At 39.1% G+C, this 22,674-nt stretch overlaps 1 protein-coding gene across 2 annotated transcripts; it reads left to right on the forward strand.

Moving 5' to 3' along the window:
- Positions 1-327: 327 nt before the first annotated feature.
- On the forward strand, positions 328-20,145 carry PRDX4 (peroxiredoxin 4). 2 transcript variants are annotated; one of them, XM_058535577.1, is made up of 8 exons: positions 328-634; positions 4,108-4,225; positions 7,109-7,225; positions 11,056-11,178; positions 14,827-14,957; positions 15,991-16,025; positions 19,748-19,794; positions 20,033-20,145. In XM_058535577.1, the coding sequence occupies exons 1-8, from the start codon at positions 391-393 to the stop codon at positions 20,034-20,036; spliced, it is 819 nt and encodes a 272-aa protein (XP_058391560.1). In that variant the 5' UTR covers positions 328-390; the 3' UTR covers positions 20,037-20,145. The 2 variants fall into 2 exon arrangements, with proteins under 2 accessions (XP_058391560.1, XP_058391559.1); XM_058535576.1 differs by lacking the exon at positions 19,748-19,794 and having other exon boundaries at positions 329-634.
- Positions 20,146-22,674: the final 2,529 nt, after the last annotated feature.

Below are 22,674 nucleotides of genomic sequence, written 5' to 3' on the forward strand. Positions count from 1 at the left end.
GAGGCGGTGAGGCTTTGTAGAAGCGATGGGCGTGGAAGGATGTCTAAAACAGTGCACAGGGCGGGAGCGCGTGAGGCCAGTCACGGCGGAGGCCACCCGGCGGCCTCCGCAGACTTGGGCTAAGTCCCAGGGCGCAGGCGCAAACGCTGGCTGAGCGCGAACAGGCGGGGCAGGCGCCCACGTGGCGAGGCAGGAGAGCAGCGGGGGGCGGGGGAGCGGGGAGGCTGGGGACGAGGTGGGGGGGCAGGAGGGCGGGGGGAGTGGGGGGCGGAGCAGGTCTCGCGAGGCCGCGCCCCGGCTCACGCGGGCGTCGAGCGCGCGGTTGTAGCTGCCTGGCGGCGGGAGAAGTCGCGCTCGCGCCAAGAGACGTGTGTCTGCGCTCGCGTGGTCATGGAGGCGCCGCCGCTGCTGCCGGCCGCGTGGACTCTGGCTCCTGGCCGGAGCCGAAGGCTGCTGCTGCTGCCGCTGCTGCTGTTCCTGCTGCCGGCTGGGGCGCAGCGGGGCTGGGAGGCGGAGGAGAGGCCCCGAACCCGCGAAGAGGAGTGCCACTTCTACGCGGGTGGACAAGTATACCCCGGGGAGGCGTCCCGGGTTTCGGTCGCTGATCACTCCCTGCACCTCAGCAAAGCCAAGAGTAGGTGGTGCCCCGCCAAGGCGGGGGGTGACCGGTGGCAGAGGGAGGCTGCTGGTGGGGAGGGCCTGGTGACACGTGTACCCTGGTTACGGTGGCTACCCGAGGGCCTCGCTGGGGCGGCACCCGGGCTGCCTCAGGTCCCTGAGCGGTCCTGGCTCTCTCCTGGGTGTTGGGGAGATCGAGGGGGGTTCCAGCTGTAAAGAAAGAAATGGTTTCCACTAATCAGATTTTGAAAGAAGTAGTGGTTACCCCGAAAGCCACAGATAAGGGAAAGAGGGTGGCCCTCGTCCCAGGCTTGAAAGCATAGGAGGATGTTGTGCAAATCCAAACACTTCCTCAAACATTGCAGAGTGCCTGCAGCACATCACGTCCGTTTTCAAGTACTGTTTCAGGGAAGAATGCATTGATAAGTTGAATAATGATTCATAGAAATTTGATTAAACAGAAAAGTGGTTAAACAAAATGCCGAGGAAGGCAAATGCTTCATTTTTCTTTCTTTTTTCTCTTTCTTTTTTTTTTTTTTTTCCATCTTGTAAAGATTTTAAAAGCTCTCCCCAAAAATCTGTATAGGTAGTTAATGGGTATTCTTTGTATTTCTCAGAAATGAAGAACTTGTTACAGGGTGTATTTTGGAGGCTCTTTGTAGGGAAACCGGGAAAAAGGAGGTTGGAAGTAATGCATTTGAGTTGATGATAAACCTGGTGGCAAATTTGTGTCTTGGCAGTTTGGTTTTTGATTATTTGCATTCTGTCCAGTGTACACAGCTAATGGCCACTTTCAGGAAGGACACGTCAGATTAAGTAGATAGTGAGAAAGTTATGGCCTGCTGCATCTGGGTGTTAAGATTAGCCAAAAAGAAGTGGCCAGGGAGGGGCTCAAGGATAGCGACTGTCCTTTGCTTGCTTTTAAGTAACCTGCTTTTCCTGTGGATCATTTGGCATTCTGTAGATGTGCATTTGGCTTTTGTGGTTCAGTTACAGCATGTTATGTGCCCATATTCAGCAAAAAAAGTAATGCTTCACTATTAGGACTCCCCAGTGTTGAATGGGATGTTGTTATGACTTAGGTTGGATTGGGAGGGATAAGTGAGCAAAACTGTTTTGCCTCCTTACACATTTGCTGTTCTTTCCTACTGAAAGTTAACTACTTTTGGACTTTTGTTTTTAAAAAGCCAGTCTTGCACTTTTAAAATCATAGTATTTCCAAGTCCTGTTGGTTTTACTTGCCTGGGAAGATATTTTGAAATATGTTAGCCAATTAAATGTTTACTGGCATTACGTATATTTCCCATAAGAAACAAATCCCATCCAAGTCTGCTCATGGAAGCAAAAAGTAGGAATTATAGATCTCCCTTTACCAGCAAGCCTTTTCAAATTTTAGATATTTGCTACATTTCTGTGTCACATGTAGGCTTATGTAGAATTAAAGATAGGAGCACTTTTATTGGTAAAATGGAATATTATGGAGCCATTAAGTCCATACTTTCAAATAATTTTAGTAACGTGAAAAACTGCTAATGATTTACTGTTTCCTTTTTAAAAAGGGTGCAAAGGATCAAAATTTGTGTGTTTGAGGGCCAGCCCTGTGGCTTGGTGGTTAAGTGCGCGCGCTGCGATGCTGGTGGCCCCGGTTCGGATCCCGGTTGCGCATCGAGGCACCACTTCTCTGTCCATCCTGGGGCTGAGTCCCACATACAGCAACTAGAAGGATGTGCAGCTGTGACATACAACTATCTACTGGGGCTTTGGGGGGAAAAAAATGAAATAAATAAAATCTTTAAAAAAAAAAAAAAAAAAAAAAAAAAATTTGTGTGTTTGAAAAAGACTGGAAGACGTCAAAATGTTAACAGTGGTTAAACTGATGGGGGTTATGGAGAGAAGAGATTTAAACATTCTTTATACTGCTCTGCATTTGCCAGAATCTTGGTTAATTATATGATTTATATTCAGGACAATTTTTGTTTTTTGATAGATGCAAGGGATTGCTTTGGGTATTCCACTTATAGATCTTAGCAAAGTAACTACATTCTTTTTGCTCTATAAATTAATGACAGTTTTTTTTCTTTGAACTAACACTGCAATTCTTAAATCAAAACCCCAAATTTCCAAAATCAATTTATTTTTCAGATTTGTTTTTCTCAATATGCTAAAATCATTAAGGAGTATCATTGTAACAGATCATTACAATTATAACCTCACACTTGAGTAGCATTTTAAATAACATATGTAAAGCATATACAGTTGAGTACCCTTCTGCTATCTAATTCGCCCTCCTGGCCTTTACTTAATCAGATCAGAATATTTATATGAGGTAGGCTGCTGGCCCAAGATAAGTAATCACATGTTATATATTAACTTCACAGAGAAATTCATCTTAAGTTTGTCTCTGGTTTCAGAGTGACCAAAAATGCTGTCTGTTATTCAAAATACAATAAGTACTAGCAATTATAACCCTTACTTTCTAGGAACCTTAGTCAAACTTGGAAGCAAGTATTGACTTCAATGTATGTAATGGTTCTGAAAGTTTAAGTGCTATCTGAATGTGTTAACAGAAGATCAAGGTACATTATTATCAAAGCGTGTTGGCTAGAATTACACCATGCCCTCACAAGAGAGTGCAGGAACTATTCACTTTCCATCAGGTCACTTGAAACCTGTTCAAGGGGGTCTCCTATTTCAAAGGCCTCTAGGAAAATAATCCCGTAGTCCGGGATTTTATACTTCTGGCTTGATGTATTTGCAAATTTCCTACTCCTTGAGTGTAACCTCCTCTGCAGCAGGTCCTCCATGTGTATGTGAGAAACTGGACAAACGTTTAAATTAGTACATCTGGAAGACTGCCATTTGAGAAAGAAAATCTAATGATTTGAAATGTAGGAAGTTGATTAACTTGGAAGGGCTGTATTGAAGTATCTAGTAGGGTTTAGTGCAGGGATGGGATATAGGGGGTCTGTGAGCATGAATAGAAAAAAAGTCTTTATTTCCGCTAACCTCCAACTGAAATTTAGCATTTCCTTCCATTATGAACACCAGCAACAAGCCGCATTAGCTTTAGCAGTACTTGCTTGTACCTGTCACCAGTAGAATCACAGATATTTTCATGCCACATGACGGTTGTTGCAGATATCCTGAAATATCATTTACACTCATCACTATCTTGGGTAGTTATTAGATCACTGCTAGATCTTGCAGTTTTAAAGTGTTAATAGAAGGGCACGTGTATTACTATAGCACCAATTTGTTTTTTAGTATTTAGATAATTGCATTTCAATATAATTGGTTTCCTTTGTAATTCTATATATTTTATTTTATGCATTCAATAACACTATTCTGAGAAGTCCGTAAGCTTCACCAGCCTGCTAAAGAGGTCAAAGGTTTAGAAGCCTTTATTTTTAGTGACTTCCTAAAGATGTCCTTCTGTCGTTCCACTAACTTCCTCAGCGTTATAGAACATCATATATTTTTCTTTCTTAGTTTCCAAGCCAGCACCTTATTGGGAAGGAACAGCTGTGATAAATGGAGAATTTAAGGAGCTCAAGTTAACTGATTATCATGGGAAATACCTGGTTTTTTTCTTCTACCCACTTGATTTGTAAGTAATACACGTACATAGCAGCTAGTAAAACCTCAGTCATTATCAATCATTATTCAAGAACATCAATAGTTAGAAATTATTTTATTTAGCTCTTGGTTCTTAAAAGGCAAGCTGAGATGAAGAATTTTTTCAAGAAGGTAACATCTACCATATATTTCAGAATCATAACCCATGGTCCCAATACTTTATACTTATATCTACATGATTGTGTTATCATAATGTAATCATTAGAGAAAAGCTACAATTATATTCATTAAGCTATATCTGCTAAGGCAAGAAAATGAACTGATAATATTTTAGAAGGCATTTAAAAGCAAGACTTATGCCACAGATCTGTTTAATGTATCTCTATTAACTGGAAATTAATAATTTAATATAATAATAATTATTAAATTTATTAAAAATTAATCACCTTTTCTCTGGTGATACCGTTTAACTTTGGTTTTACTATTCTTTGCTGCATCTGTTGCTTTCCTGCAATTTGAACATTTTCCTGAAAATATTGCATATGCTTAAGGAATAATACTTACTAATATATAGTTATGGGGGGTTTCTGTTTACTTCTGTGATAGTGAACGCTTTTGTAGATAGAAAGTTGACTCAAAGTAAATACTCTTGCAGCTTTAGTCACATCAAGGATTTAATTTTATTTTGAGTGTTTTTCAAATTCCATGAAAGTGAAAAGATACCAAAAAGAGAATTATCCTAACTTTTGTCTTTTTCTATTTGAATATATTTTTTTGATTACAGAAAGTAACCACAAGATTTTTCTGTCTTTGCCACTGGGTATTAAGGTCATTTCTCTATTAGGTCTAATCTAGAACTATGTAAATAAAACTTAAATTTGCAGAGAGGATATACTTAAGCTCATCTCTATAGGTTGTCTCTAGACCAGGGGTCAGCAAACTTTTTCTGTACAGGGCCAGCTAGTAAATATTTCACTCTAACGGTGATCTCTATTGCGACTACTTAACTTTGCCACTGTAACACAAAAAAGTCATAGACAATACGTAAACGAGTGAGTATTGTTGTGTTCCATTGAAAGTTTATTTACAAAAAATAAGATAGGCTGGAGTTGGCCTGTGGACTAAAATTTGCTGACCCCTACTCTAATCCAAATAGGAAGAATTCTCATAAAAATTAGAACATTGAGACTAAAACAAGTCATGAATCCACATAATACATAATCGTTTAAATTGGTAAGAACTTGCTTCTTTCTAATAACTTGTACTGTGTGTGGCTTGACTAGCTAAAATGTATAATATAAAAATTTCTAATAGAAGTAGAAATTTTAATATATAAAAAATGATAGGCCTTCTAAATTCATGTTGCTGTGAAACCAAGTTAACACATATGTTAAATACATATGACAGTAAACCTGAATTTTGAAATTAGTCTAACATAGCAATACATATCCTCTGTTTATCCAGTGTTATTTAAAACTCCATAATGAATAAGACATATCTAATTAGAACATGGTGTTAGCAATGGTCTTCTGGGGCAAGGAGCTAAGATAGCTTCTTTCTGTTTCCATGTAATGCCAGACTGGCCCTGGTTAGAGGAGGAAGAATCCTGGGGCATTTGCCACAGTCTGCAAGGAGGAAAGTCGCAGACATAAGCCTTCACTTTCCTGCCAGAACTATTTCTCTGTCTTCACTAAGAAGTTGAGCACATGTGTCTCTAGGTAGCATTTCTTGGGATAATAGGAAGGAAAGCAGGGGCTGACCGTTCATACCTTTTGGGAAATATTAAAAATACATATCATAGCCCAGGCTTCCAGGGACATAATCTCACTTAGAACTGTATGCTTGCATTTGGCAGTCCTCCACTTTAACAACTGAAGTATTTGAAAAGCCTATATTAGGCTCTGGTAGGAACTTGTCCCCTAAGCCTACATTTTTTTAACTTTCTTGACCATGACACACAGTAGGAAATACATATTTCATTGCCACTCAATACACTTACACATGCATATTGGGTAGCATTCAGTCTGTATGCACCAGTACAGCCATCCTCGTTAAAATATTGAAAAACTTCCATAGTATGGTAAATAGCCACTTTCCCAGCACCCTCCCCAAGTTGCCTTTCCCATCTGGTCCCTTTCAGAAACCTCCAGAGCTAAAGAGAACTTTGAGTTAAGGTTGTTGAATATTTTTAATATCACTCCTGAACACACACATATATATATGCACTTGTATATATATAAAAATGTTTCATAACTTACCCTTACTATATATAATGTAGTCTCATATTTTCTATTTCACTTCTTTAAAATGTTGGATGGAACTCAGGAAATTGGCTTAAGGAGTTCCTACCACAGTTTGAAAAACACAACCCTAAGGTAATATTCTCTAACATGCCCTTCTGACAAGACTGGGAGGACAGGTAGAAGAGGACCTTATCAAGAAAGGGAGGGAGATGGGGAGCATTTTCTCATCTCCAAAATAGAGGTAGATGCATCTAGCTCATAGGGTTGGTATAGGAATGTAAAAAACAAATAGTGAAATGATGTAAATTTTGTATAGATCCTTTGAAAACTGTAAAGCACTATATAAAGTATTATTGAATAAAAGCTAACAAAGCGGGGGGAGGTGCTGCCCTGAGGGAGAAGGGAACATTGGTTGACCATTGATCCGTTAAGTTATAAAAATAAAGTTTATTGACATGTAATTGGGAACTCTGTAATATACTTTTTTTTATTAAATGATATTTGATCAAATGACAGTCTTTTAGACTACTCCATCTCGAGAAGGTTCAAGATAAAATTGTTGTTAATGTACATTTTTATATACTAAAGGTGTTTGTAAAAACTAAGTCATTTGAAACTTCAGGTCTGTGTGTATTTTGAGAATACTGATTTTTTTTTTTTTTAACTTTCAGCACTTTTGTGTGTCCAACTGAAATTATCGCCTTTGGTGATAGAATTGAAGAATTCAGATCTATAAACACTGAAGTGGTAGCGTGCTCTGTCGATTCACAGTTTACCCATTTGGCCTGGTCAGTATCTTACACTTACACTTGTAGGGAAAAGAATGGATTACCCTTAAATTATGGGCAGACAACTCTTAACATGATAGGAATGTAGTTATTTATCAGACAATTCAGGAATAGATTTATCTGAGAGCTGCTAGTTCAATGAAGTTATGGTAAAAATGCTTAAAGATTTTATAGAACATTTCAAAATTTGAAAAGAAAAAGTTAAATGCAAAAGATGTAATATCCATAGCAAAAAACCACTGAATTGTATGATTATTATGATAAATTGGGTGACTATAATCTGGAGAAAAAAATCCTTAAAATACCATTTCTCTGTTACACAATTGTCTGGTATTAAATTCAAAATAGCTTTTGTAACTACTTTTCAAGAAGCAATGATTTTTTTAAATTAATTTATAAAATTTAATTTTATATAATTATATGAAAATTTATTAAACATGAAAAGATGTTCCACCTAATAAATTGCAAAGAATTGCAAATTAGGGGCCAGCCCGGTGGCACAGCAGTTAAGTTCAAGAGCTCCGCTTCAGCGACTCGGGGTTCACAGGTTCAGATCCCGGGCGCAGACTGACATGCCACTTGTCAAGCCATGCTGTGGCGGCGTCCCATATAAAGTAGAGGAAGATGACCACAGATGTTAGCCCAGGGCCAATCTTCCTCAGCAAAAAGAGGAGGATTGGCAACGGATGTTAGCTCGGGGCTGATCTTCCTCACAAAAAAAAAAAAATTTGCAAATTAAAATGACAAGAGGGCTGGCCCAGTGGCGCAAGCGGTTAGGTGCGCGCGCTCCGCTGCGGCGGCCCGGGGTTCGCTGGTTCGGATCCCGGGCGTGCACTGACGCACTGCTTGGTGGGCCATGCTGTGGCGGCGTCCCATATAAAGTGGAGGAAGATAGGCACCGATGTTAGCCCAGGGCCGTCTTCCTCAGCAAAAAAAAAGGAGGAGGATTGGCGGATGTTAGCTCAGGGCTGATCTCCTCACAAAAAAAAAAAGAAAAAAAAAAAAAAATGACAAGAGATACCATTTTTTCTCTGATTGGCCAAGATTTCAAATATTGAAAAATTTCATCCAGTGTTGACAGAGGTGTGAAGAAATGGCACTCTCACACACACAGTTGGTTCAGCATTTCTGGACAGCAGTTAGACAACATGTTTCAAAATTTGAAATGTGCATGTCAATGGGAGTTTTTGTGCGCAAAATTTTATGCACAATAAAAATTGTTCAGAATTATTTTAGTTTTAAAACTTGTCAATGCAGGGCCAGCCCCGTGGCTTAGTGGTTAAGTGCGTGTGCTCCACTACTGGCGGCCCGGGTTCGGATCCCGGGTGCACACCGACACACCGCTTCTCCAGCCATGCTGAGGTCGCGTCCCACGTACAGCAACTAGAAGGATGTGCAACTATGACATACAACTATCTACTGGGGCTTTGGGGGAAAAAAAGGAGGAAGATTGGCAGTAGATGTTAGCTCAGAGCCAGTCTTCCTCAGCAAAAAAAAAAAAGAGGAGGATTAGCATGGATGTTAGCTCAGGGCTGATCTTCCTCAAAAAAAAAAAAAACTTGTCAATGCAAATAATCAATAACCAATCTATAGATTAGAAAGATAAGGTGATGTTGATCTGAGCCAAGCTGAGGACGAGCCCAGAAGAGCAGTCTCCACCAGGGAAGAAAGCCCTCCGGAGAAGTGTGGTTTGCAGCATGGTTGTTATATACCATTTCAGAACAAAGAACATACATCAAGCATGACAGGAATACAATTTTTTTCTCAAAGTCACAAGGAGGTGTTTTGCTGTGGTTTAGCATGTACACAGCTGGTCAGCTTGACCTTGGTTTTCTGGGAAGAAAAGCTTATCTTCAAAGAAGTACTGGTGTTGGCATTTGAAGGGAAACATTCATCCCTATCTTTAAAGAATGCGTTCTTTGCTTTGGGAAAATGTTTGAAGCAGACGTACAGTGCATGTTTGACAGGCCATAATTCAGGCTTCTGTGGGAAAAACAAGTTTTAGGCAGAATCAGGTTTAATCCAGAATGACTTCCCCATATACCTCAATATGTGAAAACTTATTATTCTTATTATTTTCATCAAACTTAATATTCAATTCATTAACATTCAAAACAAGTTTTTCTCCATTTACAATTATATACATGCACATATATACATATGTATGTATATATATAACTAAAATTTTAGTTGGTTCAGGAACTACAATTTAAATTTAATTTACATTCACTTAAGTAACTCATTCTCGTAACTATTTTATAAAAGGTGCAGTTATATATTTTATTTGATTTCCTTTATGTATCTCACTTTTCAGACAAACCTCCTCAAGAACTTAAGTAATTCTTGCAAATTTAATAAATAAATAGGTGTCTTAAGTCCTTTTAAAAAGTTTCTTTGCTATTTATAAACTGAATAAAATTTCAAATTACACATTTTGAATGGAATCACAAAGTGAATCTGTTATTCTAATATGCCACAGTCTCTTAAACATTATAAATAATATATAAATATGTACTGATTATTTCTTAATATAAAAATATTAAAACTATGGGTTGAATTTGCTTCATCATTTGTTTTTTTTTTTTTTGAGGAAGATCAGCCCTGAGCTAACATCCATGCTAATCCTCCTCTTTTTGCTGAGGAAGACTGGCTCTGAGCTAACATCTATTGCCAATCCTCCTCCTTTTTTTTTCCCCAAAGCCCCAGTAGGTAGTTGTATGTCATAGTTGCACATCCTTCTAGTTGCTGTATGTGGGACGCGGCCTCAGCATGGCCGGAGAAGCGGTGCATCGGTGCACGCCCGGGATCTGAACCCGGGCCGCCAGTAGCAGAGCTTGTGCACTTAACTGCTAAGCCACGGGGCCAGCCCGCTTCATCATTTCTACAGTAATTCTAAATCTTTGTAGGATTAAAACACAAATCCACTAAGGAAAAAGTTATGTCATCCTAAATAATTTGAGATTGCTTTCCCAAGGAATTTTTGGGGATACATTCTCGGCTGGAAGGTCTCATATCAACCAGAGATTTCTACTTGGATGTCAAAACTGAGGCTGCAGACATCTGGAGCAGTGTTTCCTTGTTTTCTAGCTGCTATGTATACCCTTCCATTAGGGCCCCAGCCCACATCCCCAGGTTTCCAGTTACAGAATACTAAAATCTGAAGACTGATGCATCTGAGATTATAACTAACTTCCTTCGCTGCTTCAGGTGGACTTTTCATTTCGTCTCTCAGAATATTAAAATGTCATCCAGTTCTGGGGCCGGCCCTGTGGTGTTAGTGGTTAAGTTCGGCGCACTCTGCTTTGGTGGCCCAGGTTTGCAGGTTTGGGTCCCAGGCATGGATCTACACCACTCGTCAGCCATGCTGTGGTGGCAACCCACATACAAAATAGAGGAAAATTTGCACAGATGTTAGCTCAGGGCTAATCTTCCTCAAGCAAAAAAAAAAAATGTCATCCAGTTGTATTCTGTATCTCTCTCAAGGCTTTATCTTGTGATCACAATTCTAAGGTTATGCTTATAATAGTGCATATCCTTTGATCCATCAATTCCACTTCTAGGAATTAATCAGACAAGTGTACAAAGTTGAGAATACAAAGATGTTTCTAGCAGCGTTTATAAAAGTAAAAAAAAAATGGAAACAATTGAAATGTTAATAGAGATTAGTAAAATATAGTATGTCTATATATTAAAAATGTGATGTGTATCTCCATATTTACACATTACACACATTGTGTGTTCATTCATTTATATGCATATGCAGAGAAAGAGTGCTGTTTTGATATCTGCCATTTACTTAACTCTGAAGGTAAATGTTCTGTTTGTTACAGGATTAATACCCCTCGAAGACAAGGAGGACTTGGGCCAATAAGGATTCCACTTCTTTCAGATTTGACCCATCAGATCTCAAAGGACTATGGCGTATATCTGGAAGACTCAGGCCACACTCTTAGGTACCTTTCAGTAGTTTTACATTATGACAAATCCAAATATATTTGTAATCCTCCTTAAAATGGAGTTAGAAGATACAAGGTTTGATAAGAAATGTTTGCTCTATTTGCAGAAGTGTTGTAGATACTATGTAAAATAATTGGTGAGTGCCCTACTAAAACTATGTGTCAGACTGTTAGAGATGGAAGATTATTTAGAGGTCTTTGACAAGCCCTGTCATTTTACAGATAAACAAATTCGTAGAGTTCCATGAACTTAGCCAAAGTTATATATTTAGTTAATTGCAGAGCCCAGACTTGAACTAATTTTGTTATGATTGTTGATTTGCTTTGCAGTGCTAGTAGTTTCTTTTGAAAATGTTTTATGTGCAAGTATCAGTATTTTATAATCTTGTGGTTTTTTAATATCAGGTTTATTGAGATATAATTTACATACCATACAACTCACTCATTTAAAGCGTACAATTCAATGGTTTTTAGTATATTCACAGAGTTTTGGGACCATCACCACAATCAATTTTAAAACATTTTCATTACTCAAAAAAAGAAATTCCATATCCATTAGCAGTCACTGCCCATTTCCCCCAATCCCCCTCCCCTGGCCTAGAGGCAACCACTAATCTAGTTTGTTTTTATAGTTGCCTATTCTGGACATTTCATATAAATGGAATCCTACAATATGTGCTCTTTTATGACTAGCCCCTTTCACTTAGCATAATGTTGTCAAGGTTCATCCATATTGTATCATGTATCACTACCAGTAGTTTTTCTTTTTTTGTATTTGCCAAGTCTTTAATGTTTTCTGCTTCCATAGAGTTTGTTAGTAAGTTAATTCCCAAAGAATAAATATGCCTCTAGAAAGATTGAGGCAGTTTTAAAATTTGAAATTATTTGAACGTTAACCAAGCAAAATTATCTAATATTAGCTATTTTATGTGATTTTAACCAGTAGTTTGTTTTTTAAATTATTTTTTATTTTCATCAAAGTAATACATGCACATAGGTTTTAAAAGTCAGATTGTCTTAAGCAACAGTCCCCTCCCTACCTCTAGCCCTGCTTCTTGCAGGCAGCTACTCTCAACTCTTTAGCTACTGCTTTCACTATTTATCTCCATATTCCTAAATAAGATCTTATACTTTTCCTGTATTTATCAATTTTGACATTATTCATCATGGTAAATAAAACTTTATCTTTCTTTTTTTCTTTTAAAGAAGTCCTTTTATTTTTTTATTTTTATTTTTATTTATTTTTTTGGTGAGGAAGATCAGCCCTGCGCTAACATCCATTGCCAGTCTTCCTCTTTTTGCTGAGGAAGAGCAGCCCTGAGCTAACATCTGTGCCCATCTTCCTCTATTTTGTATATGGGATGCCGCCACAGCATGGCTTGATGAGTGGTGCATAGGTCGACGCCTGAGATCCGAACCTATGAACCCCAGGCCACTGAAGCAGAGCACACGAACTTAACCACTACGCCACCGGGCTGGCCCCAGACTATATCTTTCTTATGCCATCCCCAAATTTATTTTCCCAGTATAATATGTCACAATTTTGCATTAAGTCAATATTCAGTGTTTATATTATATAAATATTGTTCGCTGTTAAGCTCTTAAGTGTAGTGTGGTAAGAATTACATTCCCCTTCTGGTAAACTTTTTTATTTTCTTGTAGCTAATAAAGTACACTTTTTTCATTCCCTTCGTTTTCTGTATACCCATCACTAATTCTTCCTAAACTCCCCAGCTGAACTGTAACCCTTCTAAGTACTGCATTTTTCCTCTGTCAGTTGTTTTTTCTGGAAACCTCCATCCTCCTGTTTCAAATCAGGCTGACTGCTCTCTAGGTCTACTACATAGCCCTTGGTCCTAGCACCTTATGCACCAGCATCCTGGGACTTCCCTTCTCTGTTAGATGCCCAATTTTCTGGCTCCCGTGCCTGCCTTCTTTATTTAATCCTTTGTTTTGGTGAAGCACATCCTCATAGCTTTCTAATAAAAGGTCACTAGAAGGTAAAATGCTTGATGCCTTCCATGTCTGAAAATGTTTTATTCTGCTCTCATGCTTGATTAATAATTTGGCTGGGTGCAGAATTCTAGAGTGAAAGGCATTTTCCTGCAGACATTTGAAAGCATAGCCCTGCTACCTTTAGCTACTGGGATTGTTTTTGAGATGTCTGTTGCCATTTTAATTTCTGATTTTTTTGTAAGAATGACCTGTCTCTTCTCTGTGGAAGAGACTTATATACATGTTACACCAAGTCTGGCAAATGTCTTCGTCTCAAAGTTTACCAAAGAAGCAGTTACAAAATCAAAACAGAAAACAGAAGCTAGAATTTGCTACCAAAGAAAAGGCAGACTTCTTTTTGTGTGGTGTGTGTTGGTATGATGTATGTTATAAAGGCAAGCTCAAAATTTCAGAACAGATCTGTTCACCATTGACAAGAACCTTCAGCTGTAAAAGTAGCTACAGGAAAGAGTACCCAGATGAAGAGTAATTAACAGTTTTTCCCGAGTTTGGCCAAGGTGACCTTGTCCAAAGAGAGTGAGTCCTAGTTGATTTAGACTCAAGTTGCTCATTCAAAAACTGTATTCTAAGATAAGCAGAAACACTTTGGTAATGTTTAATGATTATGAAACAAGATTTCATGTAATAGATGTGAAATTCCATGTATTTCTATTAAAAATGTATCATCATTATTTATAATAATTTATAGTAATTTATTTATAAATTTATATGATTTATAATAACACAAGCAATTAGCCCCAGTACGTGGGATCTTTTTCTAATCCAAAATAAGTATTGGGTTGAAATCCATGTTGACTTAAATAAATAGACAGTAAAGTCCTTTGAAAATGTTTACCTGTAGTCTCCTTTGACTCTGGCAATGCCACCCCTATCTCAATAGCAGATCCTTTAGGTCAAACTACTTCATTATTCCTCAGGCCATAGAAGTGAATCACACAGAGAGATTTAGAGGAAAAGGTATTTCATTTACATTTGGTGACCTTTTTTTTTTTACCACCATTGAAAAAGGAAATACAAAGAATTCTAGGGCCGGCCCCGTGGCTTAGCGGTTAGGTGCACGTGCTCCGCTGCTGGCGGCCCGGGTTCGGATCCCTGGCGCGCACCGATGCACCGCTTCTCCGGCCACGCTGAGGCCGCGTCCCACATACAGCAACTAGAAGGATGTGCAGCAGTGACATACAACTATCTGCTGGAGCTTTGGGGGAAAAATAAATAAATAAATAAAATTATTTAAAAAAAAAGAATTCTAAACAGCCAGGGATAAGAAAGATGGGTCACTCCTTCACCCAGCAAAAAGGCATTGCTGTGTAGTTTCATCATTTTGTTTACAGTACAATAAAATCCCAAACCTAGTACGCATGAAGATTCAACTGTTTATACTACAGTGCATCTCATAGCCAAAATCAAATTTTTTAAAGCTACCATTTAACAGTGATAATCCCAAACTATACAGTAGATAAATGTGAATATCGGGGTGTGTGCGTGTGTGTACCAGTCAAGTAGGTAGGTAGTGTGTTGTTGGTTCTGTATAACCTCCTTCTGTATGGATGGTCCAGGGATTCACATTAACTAATATTTGTCTTAAGTGAGATGAAATGGCCTCACTTTTACCACTCTTGTATTTTACAGGGGTCTCTTCATTATTGATGACAAAGGAATCCTGAGACAGATTACTCTGAATGACCTTCCTGTGGGTAGATCGGTGGATGAGACACTACGTTTGGTTCAAGCATTCCAGTACACCGACAAACATGGAGAAGGTACACTTTCCTTCTAAACCTCAGAGCCTTTTGATTTTTTAGTTTGAGAGACAGCAGCATCATTAGTTTGGTTTAGTAATTAGTAATTTGGGTGGTGCCAAAGTCTTCTGATTGATTGTTTTCAAATTATTAGCAGAGCTTTTTAGCAGATCAAATTATTTTTAAAGTGCTTTTAACAAAATATTGCTAATATATTCTACTTACTGAATAAGATGCAAAAATATTCATTATTTGCATAGTCCTTTTGGATAAGCTCAAAGAGAAAAGTTTCTACTGCCGCAATTTTTCAAATTATGTTTCTGTAAACTTACAATGTGCCAATCTGGCAATATTTAGTAATGTAGATTTTATTTGCATGTTTACATATATTTGATTTAGCTTTTTTCCTCAGGGTAATTCAGTAATCCTCAAGGTTATTCAGTATCACACTAGTAATCTATCAGTTCATATTTTTACTTCAAGTTTTCGCAGTAGCTAAATGGAAAACGTCAGATTTTGCTAAAATACAACATACGTTATATAATCCTTTCAAAAGTGTAACTCAGTGCCAGGGTCAGGGTGCGTTCTAAATCAAGGGAAATCCTACTTTCTGAATAATTTTCAAGTCTCTTTTGATAAACAGCAAACTGTGGCATCAGTACAAAATACTGCAGGAAACAGCTGATAAGCTTACTGGAAGTTTACATATATTCAGAGGAATTTTTACTGTGCCCAGACCTTTCAGTTCACCGGATTCCCAAACTTTCCAACTGTATTAGAGGAACACTCGATTTGGTTTCTTATATTGCAAATGTAACTAAATATAATTGGCAAAAATGAAAATAGATTAGCTGCCTGCTGGTGAGCTCCGTGACTAAAATTCCTTGGTGCGAGCAGACAAACTAACAGAAGTCAAGTGTTCAGTGGCCTAGAAGTGTTCTCATTAACATAGGCTCTATTTTCAGTTTCATTTGGAAAAAGAAAAGACAAGAGTTGCTGAAGAGAACTGAACTCTGTTTTTAAACTGTCTTTTGCCAATTTTTTTTCCTTTCAGTCTGCCCTGCTGGTTGGAAACCTGGTAGTGAAACAGTAAGTCCAATTGATTTCTCTGTTAAGGGGCTAGCTGGGGCCAAAAAAACAATGCTAACCTTAGGATAGTCTTTCCTTGTAATGGAACTGTCTTGATTTTGTAAATGAAGTAAATATTGATAGGCAGAAATCATAAGCATACAGGCGTTTTTTGGACTGTAGGGAGAGTAATTGAAACTGGAGAAAGCCGAATATGGGCCTTAATGCTGTGTATTTTAAAGCCAAGTATCCAGAGAAATATACCGATAAAAAGGGGGAGGGGCACAGTGTAGACGTGGTAGAATAAATTCAGAGGTCTTGGAGATCACATATGGAATTTCTTCCTATATTGTGAGCGAAGAGAACAGTCAGAAGCAAAACCTTTATATGTATAGTAAAAAGCTTTTGAGAAAATCTGGCTTAATTAACATTGAAGCTAATGCTTCTCTCCTTGTCATTTGAAGGAAGAAAAGATTGAAACAGGTACATTCTTTCATTTAGGGAGGCTGTATAACTTTTAGACAATCCTTGAAGTAGTCTCTGGCCAAAATACAATTTGGAAACTTGCTTAAAGCTTTTTTCATGGGCCAGCCCCGTGGCTTAGCGGTTAAGTGCGCGCGCTCCACTACTGGCGGCCCGGGTTCGGATCCCGGGCGCACACCGACGCACCGCTTCTCTGGCCATGCTGAGGCCGCGTCCCACATACAGCAACTAGAAGGATGTGCAGCTATGACATACAGCTATCTACTGGGGCTTTGGGGGAAAAATAAATAAATAAAATTATTTTAAAAAAAACCTTTTTTCAATAACATTTTTATCTTCTAAAAATCAAGAGTTTTACACAAACTGTGGGTAGGAAATGAAAAACACTAGAGCATTGGAGGAAAATATCATTATCTTAGGATAAGAGAAAAATATAGACTCCTAAGACTTTCTCCCTTAGCAAACCAAAAAAAAAGTACCATTAGCCATAGACAATGAGAGGTAGAAATTCACTGTAACCTCACTCAGATTAGATAAAGTAACTTGATAGATTTGTAAAACAGCTTTGCCTCTGCAGGTCAAAGTTAATGTTAAAATACAAACTTACTCACCTCTACATAGATCTGATGGATCTCAGAGGGGATTTGAAGTTAGGCATTAAAAGTACTTTGAGCACTAGGTACTTTAAATTATAAATTAGTCATTAAGTTAGTTTACAGTTACTGATTGTGAGACTTAACAGATAGAAATATGAATCAGAAGCTGCAGGCATCACCTGAGAGAAGCCTTAAAAAGCATTTCTGGATAGGTCTTCAAGATAGGGGCACTTCCCCCCGGGAGCTGGAGTGGTACCAGCAGTGACGAACGAATAGCATCACCATCAGGCAAGGGCCCGTGCTAGGAGATCAGCAAGGGCTCCCAAGAAGGACAGATTAACACGACGGGTGTTATAGGATGGGGAGTAGACGTTTCAGACAACGTGTTGACTACCCACTTGATTAACTTTGGGGGGCCACAAACCCCTTTGAGAATCTGATGAAAACCATAGCTTCTCCCTCCATCAAAATGCACATGTGTTATCACATACTGTGTTTGGGCATTCTTTTTTTATTCCCAGCTTTCTTGAGTTTTAATTGACAAATAGAATTGTATATATTTAAGGAGTACAATGTAGTGATTTGATACATGTATACACTGTGAAATGATTACCACAATCAGATTAATTAACAAATCCATCACCTCACATGGTTACCTTTTTGTGTGTGGTGAGAAGGCTTAACATCTACTCTTTTGGCAAGTTTCAAGTATACAAAACAGTATTATTAACCACAGTCACCATGCTGTACATTAGATTCCCAGAACTGACTCATCTTAAAACTGAAGGCTTGTACCCTGTGACCAGCATCTCCCAATCTCCCCCACCCTCAGCCCCTGGCAGCCACCATTCTACTCCCTGTTTCTATGGGCGTTCTTTCAACAGACATTTTTTGAGCACGAGCTATATGGCAACTATTCAGACTGTTAGGATAGCCGGGTGGTATTTATCAGTGAACACCACAGCCAAGGTCCCTGCCCTCAGAGTTACATTCTAATTCTAGATTGTGATGAATGCTTTTAGAAACAGGTTGATGGGAGTTGATGGGATAGTGCCTGGGGTGAGCATAAAGTGGTCAGGAAAGACTTCTAAGATGACATTTGAGTTGGAACGTGAGTGAAGAGAGGGAGCCAGTCATGCATAGAGCAGTGCAGAAAGAACAGCAAAGACAGACGCCCTGAGGCAGGAACCAGCTGAGCGTGTTCAAGGAACAGAAAGGGCTTCCATGCGGTAGGATTAGAGTGGGCTACAAGGACTGGGAGAGGAATGCCAGTGTCCCGTGGTGTGGAGAGGTGGAGAACAGTGAACTGACTGAGCCGTGTGAAGTCATTGGTGACCACAGTGAGGGCAGCAGCTAGTGTGGAGTGGTTTGAGGATGGGGGCGAGGGCAGAATGAGGAGAAAGAGATGGAGTATGAACAACTAGTTCCAGAAATATTGCTGTGAAGGGGAGAAGGAAAGAAAGTAGCTGGAGAGGGGGGATGTAGGATCAAAAAAGGTTTTGTGCTGGTGTTTCTTTGAAGATAGGTGAATTTTTCTTCTCCGTCTCCCTCCATTCTCTCCTGTATATGCACAGGCCTCCCTGACCTCAGTTTCTCTCCTCTCCAATGCATGTTTTCTCCAGACGAGAACCTTTTGGAGGCTCTCCAGTACTCACAGGACAAAGGCCAGATACTTGGGCACAGCCTTCAAGCCTTTGCATTCTTTATTCCCACTGGGCTCTCCCAGGTCATCTTCCCTAGGATCCACGCACGCATGCTGTGCTCCCACCAAATCACAACTTATTTTTCCCCAAAATAATCCCTGCTTTTTCACACCTTTGTGCCTTTGCTCAGGTCTTTCTTTCTATAGCCTGGCATACCTGTCCCTTTCTCTAAATTCCACTCATCTTTCAAGATCAACTTAAATGCCACCTGCGCTCTGAGTTCTTCCCTGATGCCATCTCAGCCTCCATTGAGTCACACAGCCTATGTCACACAGAATCGTATTGTTCATTGCGTCGAAAACAGTTATGTACATGTACATCTTCCCCACGTGCTTGTCTGGCCTCACAGGCGGGGACTTGGGTAGTTCTCCTTGTATCCCCCACTGCCCAGCACACTATTGGCACATAGTAATTATTCCATAAGTACTTGCGAATTGAATTTAAATGCAGAGAGATTATAAGTTGGCAAAGACAGAATCTTTGAAGTGATGCCTGAAAAATTAGGGAACTTTTATGCTAAAGAAAAATTCTGAAGAAAACACCTATAGAACTATCGTAAGCTGATTACAGTAGGTTATTTTTTAATATAGGGATAGATGTACTTTACTCATAACTGTCAAGTAACATAGTTAGTGGGAGGACAAATTATATTGGAAATTTCAAAAAAAGTCTAGTAGGGTTCTAAGGCTGTGATACCCTAGGAGGGAGCGTTTTTCCTTTCAGAGTATTTGTTCATTCACTAAATAGTTATCGAAGGTAATGCTTTAGGGTGTATTTGAGTCTTTTTTTTTACTTTGCAGTTTGAGATTAAAAGGTTACATTCTGGACCTCCAAAAAATCCATTTGAACACACTGCCCCTTTTTCAGGTTGTTGTGGCATGCCAACATTTCATCAGCAGATGATTTTAAAAATACATTAACATCTGTAGCCATGCTCTCATAATGTGTTCGATTTAATTAGATCAAACCTGATGATGCCATGAAAGCCTGGTGGCCGAGAGAAGAGCTGTAAGTAAATTTTTGGGTGCTTGAGTACAGATGTTAATTTATTAACAAATGATTTGCCTTTTGGGATAGCAGAGATTAGTAGGTAGGACAAATCCAGTTTTTCTTATATATATATATGATATAATTTGGTACATAAAAAGAGTCTTTATCTTCTCTAGTCAAGAGATGGGCAACTAATGTCAGACTACTAATGATGTATGTCAGCTTTTAAAATGAATAATTTGTGTTTTTTTAACAGATAATCCCAGATCCAGCTGGAAAACTGAAGTATTTCGATAAACTGAACTGAGAAATACTTCCTCAAGTTACGATGGTTGAAAGTTCTCAATAAAGTTCACCGTTTTATTACCATATTGTGTTACAGTAGTAATTTCTTGGAGAATATAAAAATCCATGTCAAGGTCCAAAGATATATAGTGTTCAAGTTAGACACTGATGCCAAAAGATAGGCAGTTATTCTCTATCTTTCCGAAAAAAGAAATGTCCAGTTGAATCCAACTAGTAAAAACAGTGATAACTAACGTTTATGGAGTGCATGCCACGTGCCAGGCACTGTGTTAGGCAGGTGAGGCGTGTTCTTTCATTTAATCCTCACAGCAACTCTTTGAGTTCTTTATTTTACAGATGAGGAAACTGAAGCTCAAATAAATTACTTACCCAAAGTCACACAGCTAGCTAGCAAAGGTAGAATCAGACTTTGAACCCAAACAGGCTAATTCTAGTTTCTGGGCTCTTAACACTCCACTGTGGCTCACCTCTGTACCTTTGAGGATGGCAGGAGAATAGGTTGTGAGTCTAGTCACCTTCCATGGTATCTGGTACGGACAGCTGACCCCAGAGCTCACTGCTGTATACAACATAAAGCCCTTTGCCCCCCCGCCTTTTTCTCTAAATTCATGTTTTCAACTTGTACCAAATTTATAAGTAACAACTTATATGTTTACATTTAGTTTAACAAAAGTGGAATCCCTAAATATATGTAGCTAGCTCTTCACAGATAACCATATATAAAGCTCAAGTCCAGTGCTACTTCACCCCATTTACCACCCGAATATGGCAGTGACTTTATTGTAATTATCTATAGATGTGCCATGTAGTTAAGGGACCTGGTACTCAAGAGAATTTGCCTCAGCCTGTCTTCCATGCTAATCCCCTCTCATCACTCGCAAAAAGCCCCTAACCCTGGGGGAAGCCATTACTTGAACTGGGGGTATTAGTGGCCTGGCTGAAACTCTGAGTTCTGTCATAAATGGCAGATGATTAGCGACAGGCATTTGGACATGGGACTCCAACTGCAATTTATAACCCTTTGCTACAGCAAAGTAGGCTCTAAATGCTGGCTTACAGTTGAAATTTTAGAAGCCAACCAATTAGTAAAGTTGTAGACTGCTAGTACTTTGATGTTCAAATAGGCTTTGATAATCTTGTCAATCAATACTTCCAATACAATTAGAATCCTATTCTCAGGTTTCCTCTTTCCAATCTGAAAAGTACAGATTTTTCACTCATGGAATAAGCCTATATCTTCTTGATTAATAGTTTCCATTTTTTGAAGCTTTTCTAGCCTCATGTTCATTTTAGGTGTGTTACCAGGGAGGACAGCTATTTTTACATCCATTCAAAAAACCCAGTCAATGTTTCATTCAACATTCAGCAATTATTGATTCCCTACTCTAAACACTAGGCATATATCAGTAGCCAAAGACAAATTTCTGCCCTCAAGAAGCTTAGTATTTGATTACTGCAGCAGGTGCTGATAGTATAGTAATTTCTGGGTACCTACAAATAAGTGAAAATACATCCTGACTTACCACTTTCATATTAACCAGGTAATGTAAATAGCCTATGAATAAAATAGCATTAAATGCACTCGTTCTCAGTGCCTTTTATAAACTATCCCTTCAAACAGCTGACTTCTGCAAGTCCACAGGTCCAAAATTATATCCAAAGGTGATCTCATGGCCATTTACAGAAGACTGGAAAAAGTGTTCAGAAAGGATAGTCCCCGCCCTACTGGAGAGGATGGGCCCCAGGCCTGACCGGGATGTAGCTACAGGAGACCTAGTCCTGGAACATGCCTACCTACTGTAATCTACAGCTGTGCTTCTTGATCGGGGACAATTTGTCCTCAAGGGACATTGTAATGTCTGGAGATGTTTTGGTTGTCACAACTGTGGGACTGCTACTGGCATCTAGTGGGTAGAGGCCAGGGGTGCTGCTAAACCTCCTACATTGCACAGGACAGCCTCACAACAAAGAATTATCTGGCCCAAGATGTCAGTAGTGGTGAGGTTGAGAAACCCTTCTCTACAGACAGCTGCCAACAGATTGAGGGAAAGAGACCAGTATAGTTTAATAGCTGCCTGGACAGCAGGACAGATCATGACACGACAGTAGGAGCTTATCCAAAATAGGTCAAGATGTGACTTGAAATTTCTCTGCAATACACTAGACAACGTCTTTTCCATGGACTAATATATATGACATCTGTAATTCCCTGCTTCTCCCTCAAATTTCTGGTCTTCTTTTGAATATTTCCCAGTTAAGCCTTGCCAGTGTTCTGAGCGTTCCAGTGATTGAGGTGGACTGCTCTTTCAGGGATTTCTTAGTCGCCAGAATCTCATGCAAGGAATCATTCCCCACGCCCATCACTTCTCTGTCCAAGGGCATATCTAATCCTACATCCTAAACTTTCCATCTGTCAGTAGACTTCCAGGTTGTACATTTTGTTCTCAAACACATTAACCAGTATTTTATTATTTAATGACAGTTTTCGTACCCTAACACCTCCCCCTACTGACATCATGGAATGCATCCTTGTATTTTGTTACCCATGAAATTTCTGACAACACTATGTCACTGACATATCTTCAAATAGAG

Source organism: Diceros bicornis, chromosome X (assembly GCF_020826845.1).
Source record: "Diceros bicornis minor isolate mBicDic1 chromosome X, mDicBic1.mat.cur, whole genome shotgun sequence".
Classification (NCBI taxonomy): domain Eukaryota; kingdom Metazoa; phylum Chordata; class Mammalia; order Perissodactyla; family Rhinocerotidae; genus Diceros; species Diceros bicornis.